Genomic DNA, 19160 nt, shown 5'->3' with positions numbered 1-19160 from the left:
GCCCCCGCCCCCCGGCGGCGGTGCCGGCGCGGTCGTCGGGGCGGGCCGGGGCCGGCGGGCGGGCCGAGGGGAGCGGAGCGCGCCGCACGCCGCCCAGCGCGAAGATGGCAGCGGGGGAGCCGCAAGCCAAGAAGCTGAAGCTGGAACAGAAGCAGCAGCAGCAGCAGCTGAGGTAACGGGTGCCGTGGAGGGCTTCTCTTCGCCAACAAACCCCAGCGGGTGCCGGAGGGTCGCTGGTGCCGCCGGTGCTGCCCCCGGCAGAGGGCGAGACACGTGTGGCCGCCGCGGAGCGGGCAGAGTCCGCCAGGAGGGTCCCGGCGCGCTGTGCTCGGCCGGGCTGGGCGCGGGCGGCCCCGCCGGGCACCGGGCACACGTGGAGGCGGCGGCGGCGGGGCCGCTCTGCCCTGGCCGCTCTGCCCCGGAGCCGCTGCCCTGCCCGGCGGAGCCCGGAGCCGCCGCCGCGCGGGGCGCTCCGCAGGCGGGGGCGGCGCGGGGAGCGCGGGCCCCGCTGTGCCCCGCGGGCGGGCCGGGCCGTGCCGATGGGCTGCCCAGCACCCGCACCGGGCCGTGCGGGGAAACCCAGCGCTGCCCGCCGCGGCGGCCCCCGGCGCTGGAGCACAGCATGGGCTGTCACCCCCCGCTCCTCCCCTTTGGAAATAAATCTCTGCAGAACGCCTCGGTTTAACACCCGTGCCGGGGTCTCTGTCCCCGTTGGATAGGAATTCGGTTGTCTAAAAATCCATGTTAACAGTTACATTTTCTTCAGGACACGTGGAATATTTTAAAATGTTTTCATATTGTAAGAATCCACGCGATTTACTATGCTTCCTCTTTTCAGTGATTGCTGTATAATGTCACTGTCTGAATCCCGTGTGAGTGATAGCGTGTATAGACACGAGTCATTTATTTTTACTCGTCATAGCAGAAAAATACAAGGTTTCTCAGTGCAGGATGCATGGTCAGAATGAGCTATAGAGCAGCTTTTGTTGGTGCAGTTTGAGGTTTGTTTTCTCAGGATTATTCATATATCAATATAATTGTAAGATAGCTGATTTCCTCCCAAGTATTCAGTGTGTGAAGAAGATTAATGACATAAGGCTCCAGAGGTTCAAAATGATCTTGGCGATAACTAATAACTTGCTCAAATATAGCATAAAAGAGATGTACTTCAGTACTGAGATGAGAACAGTCCTTTTTCGTACTGATGTCCTTACTGAAAGAGCTAATCCTACTGGATTTGTCAAAGTCAGGGTACTTGCTTCTTTGGCAGCTGAGTGACTTTTCAAGTTTAATAACAGTTGACAAGCTAAGTTGCAAATAGTGGAAGAGGAAAAAGGTAACTGAGCTCTGAAAGCAAATAAAGGGCAGGCAGTAGGATAAGGTTGTTTTCAAAGAGCAACAACTGTCTCCATGGACCTTAAAGCAAGGTGGGGCAAGAAACTGCCCATTGCAATGTTTCTGTTTATAAAGCTTATTATGGGAAACGGCATTTTAACACGAAACATGAAAAAATTAGAAATTTGAGAGCATTATTGGAGTGCTGAGTTAAAAATTTAAAGGTTGTTTTACAGTGAAATGAAAGGCCGTAGTGACATGCTCTGGTAAAAACTGATTAAACTGAAAACACTACTTCTGCAAGGTATGATAAAACATGAGAAACGTTAACAGAACTTGCGTAATCGAATTTTATTGCAAGTCATTTCAAGATGAAATGTAAATAGACCCTAGCTCTGTTTCATAAGAGGAGAAATGCCATGATTAACTGGCGATCAATAAAATTAATGTGTATTGTGGGCCACAGGTTGAACTTTTCAAGCTGTTGCTAGTCGGACTAGATTTGGCAGACCTCACCACTCGTTTGAATGTAGTGGCAAGAATGTGTTTGGCTGAGTGCTGTGGTGGGACTTAAAAGCCAGTACAGAAAGTACCAGAATGATCGAAGTTCCACCACTTGGTTGTATTTGTAACGAGGTTCAGTTGTTAATGCAAAACATTGCTACGTGTGCTTGGAAACACTTAAACTACGGATTAGAAAAGAAGTGAAGAATCACTGGAAAATTTTGGGAGCTAATAACATTATGTTTGTTATAGCAGGAATTAGAGATGATTGTAGAGAACAGTTCATTGTTTTCAACATCTAGATCTGAGACTCACCAACCTCTTCAGAAGACCGTGTCTAATGGATTCAGCAAGGGTGGTCATGTACTTCATTTATCCTCCTATATGATATCAACCTGAATCTTTCCTTTGGCTACCATGAAAACTTTTTAGTATAAAAAAATGACTTAAAACAAATTTATTCTACTCTGCATCATAAACCGTACCTCATCAACAATACCTAATGTGTCCTTCCCCTGTGTTTTTTTTTGGTCATCATTTTCTCTCTCAAAGTGGCACCGCAGAGGTTTCATGGATACATACTTTTGACCCTTTTGATCTTTTCAGACAAAGGAAAGCAAATATTGCTCCCTCATGAGGTAGGCAAAGCTGACCGGGTTCATGGAGCTACAGTTGTTTGAAAGCAATGGAGAATGGCTGGCTTTTGCTACCCAGTGAGCAGCACACAAAGCCCGAGACCCAAACTGGGGTTCCCAGCTCAACAATGCGTTGTGCTGACATTCATCTGCTGGGAGGCAGGTTTTGCATTGTCTTTATTGATGGGTGCAAATCCCCACTACAAACCAATGGGCTTTAGGCAAGGCCATTAATGTGTGCTGCCTTGTTTCGGGCTTCTGACTGCATCTCTGCTGTGTGACATAGAATATCATTGTGTGTGTCAACTGTACTGTTTGAACAGAAAAACTGAAAATGGCTTGTCACTGAGTGGCAGCATCAACTTACTAGAAACATCATGAGGTGTTACTTTAGAGGAGAATTACTAAGGATTTGTGTCCTTTTATATTCGGTTTTGTGTTGGAAGTCTGTGAAAACTGCAACCAGACTCCTGCTAACAGCCTGGTACAGTTACAAAAGAATTTGGATGTTCTCTGTAGAAATGTTTGAACTTACATGTACATGTCTATATAGAAATATGCATGTTCATTTTTCCCTTCTGCACACGAACTTGTAAAGTCCCCTGTGCTGCATTATGGCCTTCTGGCTGTTCTGCAGCTGCTGTATTGATTGAATAGTCATGACGTGGCTGATTGTTTGGACAAATCAGTTTATCTGCAGTAAGACAATGTAAGCATTGAATTTGACAAATACTTTATCCTAAAAGTGCAGTATTCTTCTTCTGTTATTATTAGACATTTCTTTCTTTTCAGAATAAATTTTCAAATGCTCTGTGAATAGTTGTTATCAAAAGCAGTCCTTTATCATTACTGTTCCACTAGATTTTAGACAGCTTGATACTAGTGACTGTAAAAATATAGCTAATTTTATGTGGTTTTAATTTTTTTAATAAGCTAACTTTTAATTTAGCTTATTTCTTCATCAATGCTTTGCAAATGGAAGAAGATTCCGAATATTTTAAATTAGGTGTGACAAAGCTTTCAGTTAGAATTTAGTAAGTTGTTTTTCTTTCTCTTCTATTATCTCTTAATTTTTTAAAAAAATTTCACCTTGCTCCCCGTTTGTATTTATTTCAGTTTCCATCTTCACGGCTTATAGTCTTCTCACTTTCTAATTTCTTATATCTGCAAATACAGATTAATTTTTTTCATAATGGTACTCCTAATGTCCTCAGTACGAGGAAAGTTCTGAAACTCAGGCACTTTACTGAGTTTGTTCCCAAAATTAAAGCAGTAGACTTTTTCTTCAGAGGACAATGTAGAAATTAGACAAAATTAGGCAAAGAAATACTTTTGAAGACACTAGCAACAGACTTTGCTAGTTTTGTTTTATTTAGGACATAACAGCAATAACTTTCCCTTCCATGTTGCCTTGACAGAAGTATATCCAAAACTGGAATGTCTTGCAGCATGGAAAGTACCTTGCTCTTACGGTGCAGGCACTGGTTTCCATTGTTCAGATATGTAACTCTCAAATTACTGTTCAGGTTGATGCGTGTCTTCACCCAGCCTTTGATGTAATCCTGTGGGATTTTGCACAGCATGTGTCATGTTTCCTCAGTTTTGTGTTCTTGTTTAGGAGAAGCTTGTTAGGGTGTTTTCATCCTTTTAATTGAAGTAATTCCTTACTTTATTGTAAAGGAGTGGTGTAACATGAGGAAAGAGGAGGTCGTGGGAAGGCTCTTTGTTCTCTGGACCACAAGCACGGCTGGTGTCTCTTTGTTTCCTTACTGATGTTACCTGCAGGCCACCTGGCCAGAAGAGTCATACTGAGGAGCAATGATGCTTTAGACATAACAGCTGTTGCTGATATCCTGCAGAAATGTACACCTCTGACTTGCTGTGCTGCCTCCCTGAAGATAACAGGACCAGTCCTGTCTCTGGGGCTGCTTGCAAGCTGGATTACCTGTGGGAGGAGAGCCAGTGCAAATAGGCCTATTTCATCTTGGGTCTTGAAGTCCCTGTGATTTTTATCTGACATTTCTGAGTTCCTTCTCGTTCCACTAATGAAACCATTTGTGCAGATTTACCTAGTTGGATCTACTGATATTGTTTATAAACAGACAAGGAAAGCCCAGAAAAGAGACTTGAATGAATGTAGAATTAGTTGAATATGGTCCCAGTGTAGCACTGTGAAATTCTGTAGAACAAGACCTTTGCTTACTCTGCAGTTGCTGAGGTAGATTTCACGTGGCAATGTTTGAAGTAAAACTCTGCCTTGTGATTCAAGGTTGTGATATTGAATTTTAGTAGTTACTTACACAGCCATGGTACACAAATATTTCACAAAACCAGTTTCAGAAGCAGGGAGTGGGTTGCTATCTAAAGGTCATTAATTGGTATTTGCTGACAATGTATTGGAAAACCTTATCCTCTTGAAATAAGTAAATTGAACTTGCAGATAGAATGTTTTTTTCAAGGCTGTTCCTTTTCTATTTACATAAACTCCTTCTTTAAATATCAACTTATTATTTATATAATATGTATAATAGTAGCGTAAAATATTATTATTTATATAATATCAAAGCATTTGTGTGAAGGAGAGAAGTCTTTGGGTATTACTCAGAATTCAGGGGAGGGAAAGGGATTTTTTCCACTTTGAACTGTAATCATTTCCATAATGATTATTTGACCACAGTCAAAGCTGTTCTGCCCTTGAAGGGTATGGTAACATAAGGCTACTTGCTGGCTTTATGCTACCTTGGGATTTCATTTACAGTGAAAGGTTGTTGAGGATTTTTTTCCTTGCATATTCAGTGTTACCAAGGCAGTGTAACTGTCTCAAGGGCTATGCTATTTGATAAGAATAAGATAGAAAAAAAGTGTAGCTCTCTGCAATATGCTGAAGACTTAGCAGATTTATAGACTTTGCTGTTATAGCTAAATGATCTGTGAAGCTTCATGAAAAGAAATGGCATGATGTTATCAAATTTTAAAATAATAAAGATTTTTAATACTTTGTGAGTAGAACCCATACAGGAAAAAAAAATTATGCTGGAAAATATTAAGATCTCTCTGTAGAAAAGTTTTCTAAACAACAACTGCTGTAGTAAAAAATACCTGCAAGCTCTGCAAAATGTTGTTATTGGAAGAGAATTTGTGGACTTGCTGCTCACTAGTCCCATTTTATAATGTCTGCTGGGGCTGTTATGTAAAAGATCATCCTTCAGTCTTACAGAGATAGAGTGGGCAGCTTATTGAAGATCTACCTTAGTTTTGTACTTGAAAGAAATTGAATGAAATATGGGGATTAACGGAGAACTCTTTGTTTATCTATTGTAAACTGGATGATTTATACCAAATATTTGTGGCGTGAAACATAATGCATTAGTCCAGTGCTAAGGCCTAGATTGCCTATATCTTGGATACACACAAGTTACAAATACATGACGTGTAGATTTTCATGAACTACTTTGATGAAGCACAATTTTAAATGTTCTCACATGGTTTCCTGTTGTTTTATCAAACAGATAGGGATGCAGTTCATTTTTCATTCATACTGTGCTTGAAAGGAGACATATTAGTGAAATCACCTGAGGAATAGTTGTTCATGACATGTAGACAAACTCACGTTTTTCTCTATTGTGTAGTAACAGAAGCACTTGAGAGAAATTGTGGCTAGACCTGGTCAGGCATTACATACTTTTAAATTCAAAAGCTGTGAATTCCATGTTTCTCTCAGGGTTTTCTAAAGCCAGATCACTTGAAGGCAAGGTCAGCTGCCCCATGCAAGCAGAGGGAGTTTGGAAGGTGGCAGGAAGGCTGCCTAGCATGTACATGTGTGACTACAAGTCAAACTTGTGGCGCGAGCATTAGGTTAATCTATGAATGACCCTAAGTGATACCTGACCATTTTTCCAGGGATACCCGGCTTGCTGTTTCTCCACTTACATGCCAGGATGTCTAGAAGTTCCCTGGCAAATGACCAAAAAAACAGTGATAGGTGGTAGTAGGGGTAGGTGGTGTCTCGAAGATGTCAGTAACAATAGAACTACAACCTGCGGATGTGTAGTACAAGCCAGATGATTGGGCACTGGGGAGTAGCTGGAAGCTTATAAAGTTCTATTGGCAGATGTTTTTGAGGTGTCATATGTGCTATTTCATGAAAAGGTGTTAAATTTTCTCAGAAAAACTCTGAAGTGGTAAAAACTTAAAAACATTTGATGGTGCCTCATTTGGACTTTGTAGCTTAATGTTTGTAATATGCAGCTGTATGTTGCAAATGACTATAAATGTAGATGACCTTAAAGTATTATATCTAGTTTCTTCTACGTATCATTATGTGCTTGTTGAAGTCAGGCAATGATTTATGAGGGAATCTACAATTTGATTATTTTAAAAAATGTTTTTATTATTCAGGATACAGTGATGAAACCAACAAGACCAAGCTTTGTTACATAGTTATGTAACTATAGTTATATACAATAACAACAGTTATATACCTGTTGTTTTATTTGCTGTGTTGGGATCTCCTCCTCCCCCCCACCTTTTAGGTACAAAACAGAAGTTTGGCTATTAAGCACTTAAATTGTCAAACTAGGGATAATAAATTGTTCAACATGGATCAGAGGATACAGCCATTATATATCCAGATACAGTACTGGCATTTCAGTAAAGTTCAAAATCCTGCATTAGGATCTAGGGACCTGTTGCACCCTGTGTTGCAACAGCAGTAAGGGCATGGATGTGTTTTCCACTCCAATTTGACTTTTCAGGACTCCTGACACACTTTATAATTTTGTGGTAAGATCAGTAAGTTATGATTATTTTTAAAGTGTCCACTTTAGAGAACTAGATTTGTCCTATGTTGGATATTGAGCATAAATTTTCCTGTTTTCTTCATGTGACTGTAGGTCCTTTAACGTCATGAACATGTCAAATTTTGGCATCATCTCATCTGATACACCAGAAATAGTCGGAAAGTTTTGCTTTAATTTTTCTGACTACAATATTCCCATTTTGTAGATGGAAAGGATGGGAAACTTTGGACTAATAACTGTATGATTAGAAAGTTGTAAAGCTTAATATTTAGTTAGAGGTGACACAGCAATATTTAACAGCGCGGGATTCACTTCTGGCAAAAACAACCTATTGACCTCAGTTTCATGAATCAGTGCTTCTGGTGCTGGTTAACAAAATAAGTTCCAAATCTGCGCAGGGTGGCAGTAACTTTGTCAGCCAAATGAGGAGCGAGAATAGAAACCTGGCTTTACCGAGGCTTTTCCTTTCTGACACGGCACTTCTGCCAGAGTGTCGGGCGAATAAGGAAAGGGGTAGGCAGCGACGGGTTGCCCTTTTCTGCCCGTGCTGTCCGTGTGTGACCGTCTGTCCGGCTGGCAGGAGCGCTGTGCACCACAGGTGTCCGCAGGCGCCGCCGCAGCCCGGCACTGAGGGGATGCGCTGCGCGGGGCTCGCCCGCCCGGAGGAACGGGGCAGCTTCAAGTCTGACCCAATGCACATGTAGATGAAAGGAATGAAACCGCGTTCGTGTCGAGCGTGCAGCGATCCCGTGTCGGGACGGGGCTGGGCGGCCGCGGGCACAGCCGGGGCGGGGGGTCCCTCGGGAGCGGTTCCCACGGCCCCGTGACAGCCGAGAGGCAGCGCTGCCAGGGCTGGCCATCTTTACTGTGGGCGGTGCGGCTGGAGACCCGCACCTCTGCGCGACCGCCACTGAACTTGGTGTTTGGTTAGTTGGGTTTTTTTCCAATTGTCGCTGTCGCCCTCCATCGCCTCCCGGGCTGGGAGCGGCGATAGCGGCGGCAGCAGCGGCAGGAGGTGTGTGGGAGGCGCGCGCTCCCCGCCCGTACCAAAGATGGCGGCCGGGGAGCCGGGGGTGCCGTGCGGGCGGCGCCGCTCGGTACCGGGCGCTCCCGCACCGGGGCACGGGGCCCGCCGCCAGCGCCCCGCGGCTCCCCGCGCCCCGCGGCCGCGCAGGGCCCGGGCCCGCCCCCGCCGCCCGCACGGCCAATGGCGGGACGCGGGCGGGGCGGGGCGCGCGGGGGGGCGGCCGAGGGCCGGCCGCGGCTCAGTCGCGGCTGAGGTGCGGGCGCCGGTCGGAGAGGGGACACCGCAGCTGCCACCGCCGCCAGCGGGGCTCCGCCGCGGGCGGCCGGGCGTGGAGCCATGGCCACCCTCAGGTAACGCGGAGCCCCCGCGCGGCGCCCGCGGCACAGCCCGGCGCCCCGGGGGAAGGGGTGGCGGGCGCTGATGCGCTCCCGCATGCGGGGCGGGGGCGCCCGGCGAGATGCTCTGCCGGAGCCGGGCTCTTCCGCCGGCGTTGTAATCGGGATGCGGGGCAGCGCGGCTTCGTCCCATCGCTCTCCGTCTACCGCGAGTTGGTTTGGCGGCTGCACGCCCGCGCCGCCGGGGCGAGGAGGGAGAGCTGTGCCGGTGCCCTCCCGGCGCCCCAGCCCGGTGCGGAGGGGACACCGCTCCCGGGGTACCGCGTTGGCTGCTGGCGGGCAGGTGGGTGCGCCCGGCCGGGGCTCCCGGCGGCACCGGGCGATGCCTGTCCCCAGAGGCATCGGGAACGAGAGCCCCGGGTCGGCCTGGGCCCGCCGGGGGTCCCAGGGCGGTGTGCGGGGGCTGCGAGCGGCGTCGCTCGGCGGCCGTGCCGCTGTCACAGGTAGCGCTGGGCGCGGGCGGCCGCCGCGGGGTCCCACCCGTGGGCGTGGGAGGACGGGTGTTGTGGGACTCCGGCAGCTGTATTTGAACGCTGAACTGTCGCTGTGGCTTGCCGTGCCTGAAACCTAATTTTAAAAGAATCCTGTATAACGAGAAGCAGGGTCATATTAGCAGGCTGGGCTCTCGGCACGCTGTTGGAACTGCAGTGGTGTCAGCCTGTCAGCGATCCCTGGAGAATGACAAACTTAAACATTCAGTGAAAGGAGTTACTGTTACCAGTTTCATTTCGTAAAACATTAAATCTTAAGATGGGGTCTTAATATGAAGTAAACAAGTAACCTTCATCATGTAGTTACTTTGATCAGGCCTTCAGCTGCTAAAGAAATGCTTAAAATTAAACATTAAAAAACTCAAAAAGTTCAATGATCATTCAAGGCATTTCTCCCATCTCTTCTCTCCACCGTCCAAACTCTAAGTATCAGGTTTCACACTATGTTTGAGACAGTAACTCTGAAATTGCAGTAGTATTTAACTGTTGGAGTTAGCACAGCTGTGTAAGGAGCTGGATAGTGGTGGAACAGTTTTTTTCCTGCAACAGCCTTGCTTACATAAGGCCAAGGCTTTTAGGCTTGGCTTCAAAGTTGGAACCTGTGAGTGTGTTGCTCTAGAAGACTATGAAAGTTTCATAATGAATGAAATCTTCACTGAGGATGTTCCTCTAAGTCAGTATGTAAATATGTAACTGCTTAGCCAAATATTGCATTTGCTTAAGACCTAAGTAAGGAAAGCATGTGAGCAGCTTTGTATGTTTAAGGTCTATATGCTAAAGTGATTTGCTGACCAGTGATGCAAGGGAAATTGTCTGAACTCTGAAATCATGCAATAACAGTTCTTAGGTACTTTTGTGTCAGACGAGTTATGATTAATAGTACATATAATCTTATTTCTGATGATGTTACATAGGTAAGTGGGATGAGAGAAGGATGCTCTTAATAGGATGCTTATAACTAGTCAAATGCTATGAATCTACTATTATTGCTGTTTTGCTTTAACTGCTTGTATAAATGGTTTTTCATACGTTCAAATCTGGTGTTATGTAGTATTCAACTCTCTTCCTTTGTGACTGAAACAGATATGCCGAGAATAGATTTAAAAGGTGCCTTGTTTGGCTGTACAATTAAAGGCATAGTCAAATACTTTAGAAGTATTAACATTTATGATCTTACAAAACCATATCTTAAATTTGTTAATGGAAGACTAGGCATACAGCGTTCTGCCATGCAATTGCACGCCCAGATGTCTCAGTCATGTTTTATTAAGGCTTTCTGACTTGCCAGTATCCAAAGGCCCAAAATACTTCTCTGTCTCTGTGCCAGTAACTAATAATAAGCTTTCACTGATATTTTGATGTTGCTCATCCATGGAAGTGCGCAGCAGCATGGGATGATAACAGTATTGTGTGATAGATATTGTACTGCTAATGTTCAGCAGCCAGCTTGAATCAAGACCATATTTTTAAAAATGCCTGCGGCAGTAGAGCATGATATTGGACTCAGCTTTCCAGATCATTCAGTTGGTGTTAATTTTGTTGATGCCTTAAAAAAGGTTCAAGGGTAGCTCAGTACTCTTGTGGGTTCTTGTTTGTTTGGATTTGTTATTTTGTTTTCATCCAGTTTGGTTTAATTTTATAACTTTTGCTACTTGTGGTAGGACTAAGGTGTGAAATACAGGCCATTTGTGTAAAATCAGTCATCTTGGCAATCTTTGAACAAAATGTCTAAATTAACAGCTGAAGTTTATTTATATTTAGTGAGTTACATTGCTTGAACTTCTAATTACAATTCACACTCCATCTAGTCCAAAGTTAAGTGAAAAACTCCTAAAATATATTACCTGTTGTCAAGAGTTTGGAATGTAAAGGAGGTGTACATCAAAACTCTCTGTAAAGTTATTGGTGTTGCCATAGTTTTACCTGCTAGATGGACAGTGCATTTTTGTGCCCAAAAAGCTTTTAGATTTGCATGAACATCTTATTTGTAGTTTAGAGTTTAAAAAGTATATATAGTGTTCATATATATGTACTCTGTGTGTATGTATATGCATATACACATATGCTGATTGTATAGTCAATTATATATGCCTTTCATTTGTGCAGCTGAACGAGCTGTCACTTGTTTCTTGAAGAGCTGAGCCAAATACTCTTTTACCATAGATTAGTTGAGATCTTAAGCAAGTTGATCTTAAGCAAGATCATCCTTCTCGGATGATGAGATACTAATACTCCCATGCGAGAGAAGAGACTGGGGAGTCAAGGAGGCTGGGCAGTACCTAAGTATGTGTTCTGTGCCTGTTGCAGAGCTGTGATGCCCAAATAACCTGCATATTGTGGAATCTCACGTTTCAGGAAGTTATTGCTGTTTCCTCACTGTGTTTCATGTCTGGTTGTTTGGAAATAATCAGTGAAATTTTTGTTACTGCAGGTGTCCAGTGTTACTGAACAGCAAATGTAAGGCAAATGATGTTTAAATGTACTGTTCAAAGTTTTCAACTTGGTGAGAATATAACAGTTTAGTATCTCAGTTTCCTGCTCTGAAGACTTTTAAATTTAGCATTCTCCAGGATCATAATATTTGGTTTATTTTATGCTTTTACAATATGTGGCTTTGCAAAGTACATGAGATTTAAATTTTTTCTTTAATTTATTTTTACTGAGGAACAAACTGTAGCCAAGTAACTCCTCTATACCTCTTGGTGTGCCACAGAAAAATGCAGCAGTGTAACAGTGCAGAAACTTTGCAGCCCCTCAAGAAGGGAAGAGTGATTTGCACTGCACTGAAATGTAGCCAGTGTTGGGTTAATCAGGTTGAACATGCTAACGATTTGCACAGCCAAGTCTTCCTCTTTAACAGTAGAAACACTGGACTTTCCAGATTGCCTTTCACAAAGCTTGTGTTGGAAAATGCTGATCACAGTGGTGATCGCAGGATCAATTAGGTTGGAAAAGATCTCTGACATCGCTGAGTCCAACCTCTTAAATGTCTGCTTAAACTTGTTGGCTCTTTAAAATTTGTGACTTAGAAAATGTTTAGACTTCTTCCATTTTGCCCATAAAGGTATTTTTGTCAAATGCAGTGACAGATAAGGAAAGACAGAGTCTCCAGTACAACTGAAGTGTATGGATTTTTCTCCTTTTTTGCCGATGGAGCATTTATATCTAATTTTAAAAATAGACGTTCTAATACCTTGGGACTTTGTTAATTCAAACATCTGGGTGAAAGAACCAAAACTGTAGAAATGTATGTTAATTGAAAACACAGGGCTAGCGTTCAGTATATGTTAGCTAATGTGTTATTAGCTTATGTATTATTATTTGCAAAAATAGGTAAACATTATAACACTCAAGTTGATTTTTTTCATAAAAATCAGACAGTTAAAGTAGTCAAAGTTTTATGTGTTTGAAAAGCTGCCAATTTCTTATGGCCTGCATTTGACCGTGAGAAAAAACTATGCTGAATTTAGGGAGAGTTTGCCCAATATTTCAGTGGAATGTTTCTGAACATATACTTACAAGTCTAGTGATAACTACCTTGGCTTTTAAAACTTGATCCCAAGTGGCACCCTCCAAACAGCCTCTGGAATACTTGAATGGAGGTGATTATAAAGTATTGTGGGACAAGGAAAGCTTGGGAATGGGCAGGATGTAAAGAGCCGCTTGGATTAAATGGCACCAAAAGTGCTGGTTCCTGCCACCACTGACATATTAGGAGTTTGTGTGCGTGTTACTGACTTGATAGAACTTCTATACAAAGCTACTCTTGTGCTGCTTCAAGTATATTGACCTGCGTGTTCTGCAGCCCACATCTTGTTGAATGTTTGGTAGCTTCTGTTTTGCTTTTTGGGTGAACGCAGTAACATTTTCATAGGGAGTGACCTCAATGTGTCAGCTGCATTTCAGATTTTTTTTAAGCGCAGCTGCTGTTTTCTGGCGTACCATACCTCCGAGTGCTGATACTTGTCTTATATAGAAGTTATCCATGATATGCGTTTTCTTCTGAAGTGTAGGTGTAAAATTGTTGATGTGTAGAGTTTCACAGCACGTGAGAATCAGCTAAACATTAAGCACAGGAACATATAGCTTGGGACAAATCTGCATTCAGGACTTGGGGAATTCTGAGTTCCTAATTCATTGGCCTGCAGTACAACTTATGCAATACTTAGGTTTGAAAATGGAGAGAATGTTCTGTCTTGTGACCGCAACTGCAATCCCCTTTATACTTATGTCTTCTTAACTGTCATCTGTCTCTCGCTCTTATTGTCTTCCAGCTATAGGTATAACTTATGGCTATGCTATTTAGAACACTGCTATTTGGCACACTGACAGATGTATTTAGTCAGTCTTACAGGTTTTTACTAAGCAGATGTTAACTATCTCAGTTAGGAGTGAGCAGGATTTCTAGCTCCGTCTTCACAAAGCAGTATCTTCCACATTTTATTTACAGTGAAATGGGCTCTAAGGGTCTGCCTTTAAAGCTACAGCAATAACTAGGATACTATCGTGGTTTACTGAGTCTCAGTATCAAGGTTATTAATCATATTTTCCATGTCTTCATTTTCAGACTTCAGAATTTTAGCATTTAATGAAGGCTAATGTGGCTTCATAAAGAGGAAGAAGTTTGTGTACTTTTGGCAAGTAGTTTTAAATTTGACTAGCTTCAAATGTGACAAATATTTGTCCACTAAGGGCTTTTCATGGCAGTTGTGAGAGGAAGCAAGTGAATGAGTTTCCAACCTCTGTTGGACACAATTCATGAGACTGTTCCACATAATCCCCTTTTTGCATGTTTTAGATTCTTTTTTCTTACTCTTCTGAGTAGAAATTAATGAAGTCTATCATTTAATAGGCAGATGTTAAATCTCTCAAACATTTATCTTGTGCTAAATGGGCCAGAACAATTGAAAATTCCCTTACTTTATTTGAGACTAAGCTAACAGTGTTATGCAGCTTTGGATAAGCTGCAGATAAACTTTGGATCCAGCTGCAGTGTCACAGTAGTACTTTTTGGGGGATGGATAGACAGGGAATATGCTTTCTCCGCAAACACGAGGTAGAGACTTAGTAAAGAGGGAGGCATATTTGGTGGTCATACTGAAGCTACCTTTGCTGGCCAGAGCCGGGATGTGCCTTGCCAGTTGGAGCCAGTAAGTGTTAGTTTAGCCAGGAGTGTGATGGGTTTGGATGTAGTTTTAGCCTTTGAGAACAGCTGCATTCACTCCTACTTGACACTAGTCCATGTATCTAATCCTTTGGTATTACTGCATTAGCACCCAAGCATATGCTATTCAGAAAAGTGTAAGACATGGTTTCTGAAATAATCTTAAAAAAAAAAAAAAAAAAAAAGTCATCCCTTTCATCCATTTACAGCATTTTGGATGTCTTGTTTCTATGTGATAGAAGTCATGGTAATGAATTTCGAATTGCTAAAAAGTACCTACATTCTTACCAGCAGACAGCTATGCTGTTTAAAATGGCTGACAACGCAGAATCCATAGTCTCTTTATTTCACTTTATTAAAACAGACTTAAATTGTTAATTATTGGTCAGTAGCAGGGTAGACCCAAAAACTATGTGAATCCAGTGAAATTCTTAGAACCTGGTGTGATGCTCCCTCTGTCTAAAATTTATTATTACAACTTGAATGCAATCTTTTAATACTACAGAATGTGGCATGCAACTCTAATTCTTTATCTGAGTAAATGACAGTTTAAAAGAATGTATATCTTTACCTATTCTTTACTGATTACATGATCAAAGAAGATAGTTATAGGATGATACTTCACTCAGATTTGATTCTCTAGATATATGCCAGGCCTCTATGTGTCTGCTGTGCTGGGCAAAATGTGTATCTCTTTGTTCCTTAGCTTTATTGAAGAAAAACTTTTATCTCTAATAAAAAAATGTATTTAACATATTATCCCAGGAACAATAAATTAATGCAAAGCTAACCTGATTAATTTTCTTACAGTGAAAATGTCCTGTTTGGAATGGGAAATCCTCTGCTTGATATCTGTGCAGTTGTGGACAAGGACTTCCTTGATAAGTAAGTCTTGATTTCTTTTTTTCTTTTTCTTTTTTTTTTTTTTTTTTAATATCAGTTTTGATGCCCATAACTAAGCAGATTACCTGCTTGTGCAATTCTAAGTTTGTGCTGATTCTGGCCTTATGCTGGAAGCAGCCAACATGGTATCTGTCATTTGGCTGTTCTTGCTGTATGAAGCTGTGGTGGTGGTATCAATGAAAAACTTCAGTGTTTTCATGTGGTTTTCTATCAATTATTTATTCCAATCTCTTCATGCTGTCTTTGCTAGCCCTTAATTGGAAGCAGTCATCAGTTTCAGTAAGATTTAGGTAGTTCTTGTGTGAATCTTTGTGTGCTACTTTTGATTTGCTGTTAGAGCCCTCTTTCTTCAGTGATGGCTTTGGGGCAAATAAGCCACATCTGTAACACAGCAAGAAAAGTTGTGGAAATGTACCTTTTTAAAAAAAATATTCCAATTTATCGGTGAAGAGCAGGAGCACTTCTTACCGGGTGGTCTGTTATCTTGCTTACGCCCGGTTGTTGTGCTGCCACCCATATAACCGTATCACTGCATTGCTTAATTGGCATTAAGCTTACTTGTCCTTGGATCAGCTTAGGGGTTTGTGTTTTCCAGAGGTGTCAAATACAGTTGCTCTTTTAAATCCTTCTGCATGAGCTCCCTTTCTTGTTGTTGTTGCTGACACTTTTTCTCTGATTTGTAAGTGTTCAGTAAGTTGATTTAATCTTTCAGAGTACTTTCAATTCTTTAATTTTTAAAGTGTGAATAATTTTTTTTCTCTAATCGTACTTGGATTTCTTAATGGGAATACTGTGTCAAGACTACATTTCGCAACACCAAATAAAGAACAGTTTCAGAGTTTGTATTTGTGAATGTGTATTGTCAGTCACAAATCTTTTGTTCTGAAGCTTTTAATAATAGCAATAATTTGTTTTGCCACTCAGATTTTGCCTAAAGGTGTGTTAAAGTGAAAGCGTGGATATTACAAGCTGGAGGCAAAAGACAAGATTGTAATGGAGTATATCAGTCTCAAACATCAGGAATTTCAGAAATCAAGTCTATGTCTTGAGTGTTCAAAGAAGTAAATGAATCTGGTGTAATTCTCTGCCTTATGTTTTCACTGAAATAACTTGAAAACCAGTCTCTGAAAATAAGTAATGCCCCTCCCAATCCAACAATACCCCTGAGGTAGTCCTTGTAAATTACTGAGAGGTGGTGAGATCTATACTGCAAGCACTGAAATCCTGCAAGAGTGCATTGTGCTTTTCACTGGACGTGATGTGCTGTGCAGAATTTAATTTAATTTAAAAATTAGAAGTCTTGTGTACTCAAATTTGAGTCCTGTCAGACAAATTAAATTAGCTCCTGGAATAGCATATGCTCTGTGAGCATTTCTTTACTGCCAAAATGCCTTTGTGGGGTATTGCATTATTTAAAGAAATAAGCAGCCTTCCCACAACAGTTTCACAGGGGACCTGCTGTTAGTGTGATAGCTCTGGTAGTAACCTCAAAGCTGAGAAGCTTGTTTACCTTCTTCTCACGCACCCCATTTTATATCTAGCTCCCTATTTGTGAGTGCGTGCACAGTAGTCCATTTAACAAACGCACAAGCGTGATTCTATTCCAAGTCCAACTACCTTTTGCAATACTTCCAGAAATGGGAATCAAATCCCACACTACCTCAGCTTGTGTGGGGAGATAAAATAGCAAACCTAGCTGTAGAACAACTGCTAGAATGAAGGTATCTGTTCAAATGCTGCAGGGAGCTGCAAGAACATAGACATTTCAGGACTGTGAAACGTTTGAAAGAGAAATTGGTGATCATATTGGTTTAGTCTCTGTTTTTTCTTGTCAAACAAGAAATCCATCTTAGCAATGTAGTGTCAGCTCTTGGTATCTTGGTAACCTAGATCTGTTTCTCACCTCTTCAACTGGATGGATTAGGTTTAATGCGGCCATCAGTCCAGCTGGGCTCTGACTTGAGAAGGTAACTTAGTAAAATAAGAAAAGAGTTTAGGTAAACACCCGAAAGAATTTTATACATATAACTTTTTCACTGTTTCTGTTAGTTTATCTCCTCTCTTGTATAATGAGTTTTAAGAGAAAATACTTCGGTTGAGAATAAAGGAATTAAATGTTGCAAGTTTAATCAATGTATATTGTCAATGAAAAGAGAGTATTAAAATGAATCCTGTAACCAGCTTATTTTTATAACTTCTATTAAGAAAATGCAAATGGAAACAGCATAAGATTGTGTAGGAAGCAGTCACCTTTCAATATTTGAATGGCATACAATCCATGTTATAAATAAACCTAAGTACATAAATAAAATTTAAAAATAAATGCATAATGCAGTCTTACCCCTGGCAGATTGTAAACAGCCTGCTGCCATGTAATTCTGGATTGAGAAAATGAGCAGTGTTGGAGGGCTGGAGTGGATATTTTTTGCTTGGGTTGTTTGCACAGCTCTGTCACTTTTCTTTCAAGGTGGATTTTGGTTAAATCTGGCCTCCAAAGTCTTTTGTTTGCGGGACAAGTTTTGGAAAGCTTTAAACCTTTCCTAGACTATTTATAGGAGAGGCAGTCTTAATTTATATAAGAACAGAACTTCACCGTGCCCGTCTGAGCTTTTCAGACCATGCCAGCAGTCTGGCATTACCTGAGCCAGAGAAGCTTTGGCCTCTATCAGGTTGCTGTGTTTTCTGGGTCCCATTTCTTATCTCTCTTTAGGGAGACAGTCTGAAAAAGTGTTAGCACTGTTGATGGCACTGTTGAAAACTGGTGATACCTCAAGCCACTTCAGTTTCTGTTCTCAGAGCTGGAAAGCAGTCTTGAAGAAAATGTAGACATTGTGTGTCCTTGTTCTTTTTTAGTATCTGCATGAAAGAAATATCAGAAATGAATTTTGGTTTTGTTTTCTTGTATCCTTTTAGTTTCCATTACATCCATTACCAAACAGTATTTTTGTTTAATTTTTCTAGGATGTAGATCCTTGCTCAAAGAGCAGCTTTTTAGGGGTGGGAGGGGAAAGAATAGAAGAAGGATTGATGCTTTGTGGGTGAATTGCTAACTATAGCTTTGCTCATCTGTGAAAATAACTTTGCTAACAGGTATTCATTAAAGCTTTTGGTGTACTCAGTTCTAGCATGACATTTAACAGGAATGATTCCTTCACCTTCTGAATCTCTAGCAGACATTTAAGAATAACTTAATCTATACTACACATATTAAACTCTGATAAAGTGGGCAAAGAAATTCTAAATTAACATGCTAAAGGCATTTTAAGAGTCCATGGAAACTCCATACTGCTAACTCCTGTAAATACTCCCATGTCCCTCTGTTAAAAGTTAGTAGATGGCATCTGTTTCATTGTTCTCTCTAGAGCACTGTTTTGCAGATATTCAGTTTTTGACATTTACCTGACTATAGTTAATTTTTAGGCCGTAGAGATCTGGTCATTACTTGTCATCTCAAGTGCACATCCAGCGGTTGAGAAATGTGTTCACAGTATGGAAGTGAACGTTGCTGTTGTCCAACATTTGAGTCTATGACTACCTGAGTTGAGGAGGAGAAGAGGATCAGTGCTGAAAAAGTCATGTTGACAGAATTATTATGCCAATCCTGAAACTCTCAAGTATGTGATAACTTGTATCTTCCCTAACTGATCGGTGGGAAGGCAAGGAAAATATTGGCAATCACCCGCACCTTTATAAACATGTAAATATCTTTCAACCCATGCTCTTCAAAAGGCCTGGAGATATAGGGGGAAATTATGATGTACATCTTATTTATCACATCAAGCTTAATGAATCTCTTTGCTTTGTTTCACTCTACTTTCTGGGCTCTTGACCAGAGCCATGATCTCATGATGTAAGGTATGCTTACTACTCTGGCTGCCAAATCCCATTATAGTTGTAACCTCTGAAC

General features: G+C 41.8%; 1 protein-coding gene across 3 annotated transcripts in view; it reads left to right on the top strand.

Annotated features, from left to right (window-relative positions):
* Positions 1-42: 42 nt before the first annotated feature.
* The window catches only part of ADK (adenosine kinase), a 274114-nt gene continuing 254996 nt past the window's right edge, over positions 43-19160 (top strand). For 2 of the 3 annotated variants that reach the window (XM_027896130.1, XM_027896128.1), the window contains exons 1-2: positions 43-172; positions 15161-15235. In XM_027896130.1, coding sequence (XP_027751931.1) covers positions 105-172; positions 15161-15235 — 143 coding nt within the window. In that variant the 5' untranslated portion in view covers positions 43-104. Of the gene's footprint in view, positions 173-8612; positions 8651-15160; positions 15236-19160 lie in introns of those variants that run through there. The other variant, XM_027896129.1, reaches the window with a different exon arrangement.

This window comes from Empidonax traillii, unplaced genomic scaffold (genome assembly GCF_003031625.1).
Source record: "Empidonax traillii isolate 1590-97213 ecotype Southwest subspecies unplaced genomic scaffold, ASM303162v1 scaffold481:size658601, whole genome shotgun sequence".
NCBI lineage: Eukaryota > Metazoa > Chordata > Aves > Passeriformes > Tyrannidae > Empidonax > Empidonax traillii.
The sequence above is the reverse complement of the archived record's forward strand: the minus strand, read 5'-3'. Positions and strand labels throughout refer to the sequence as shown.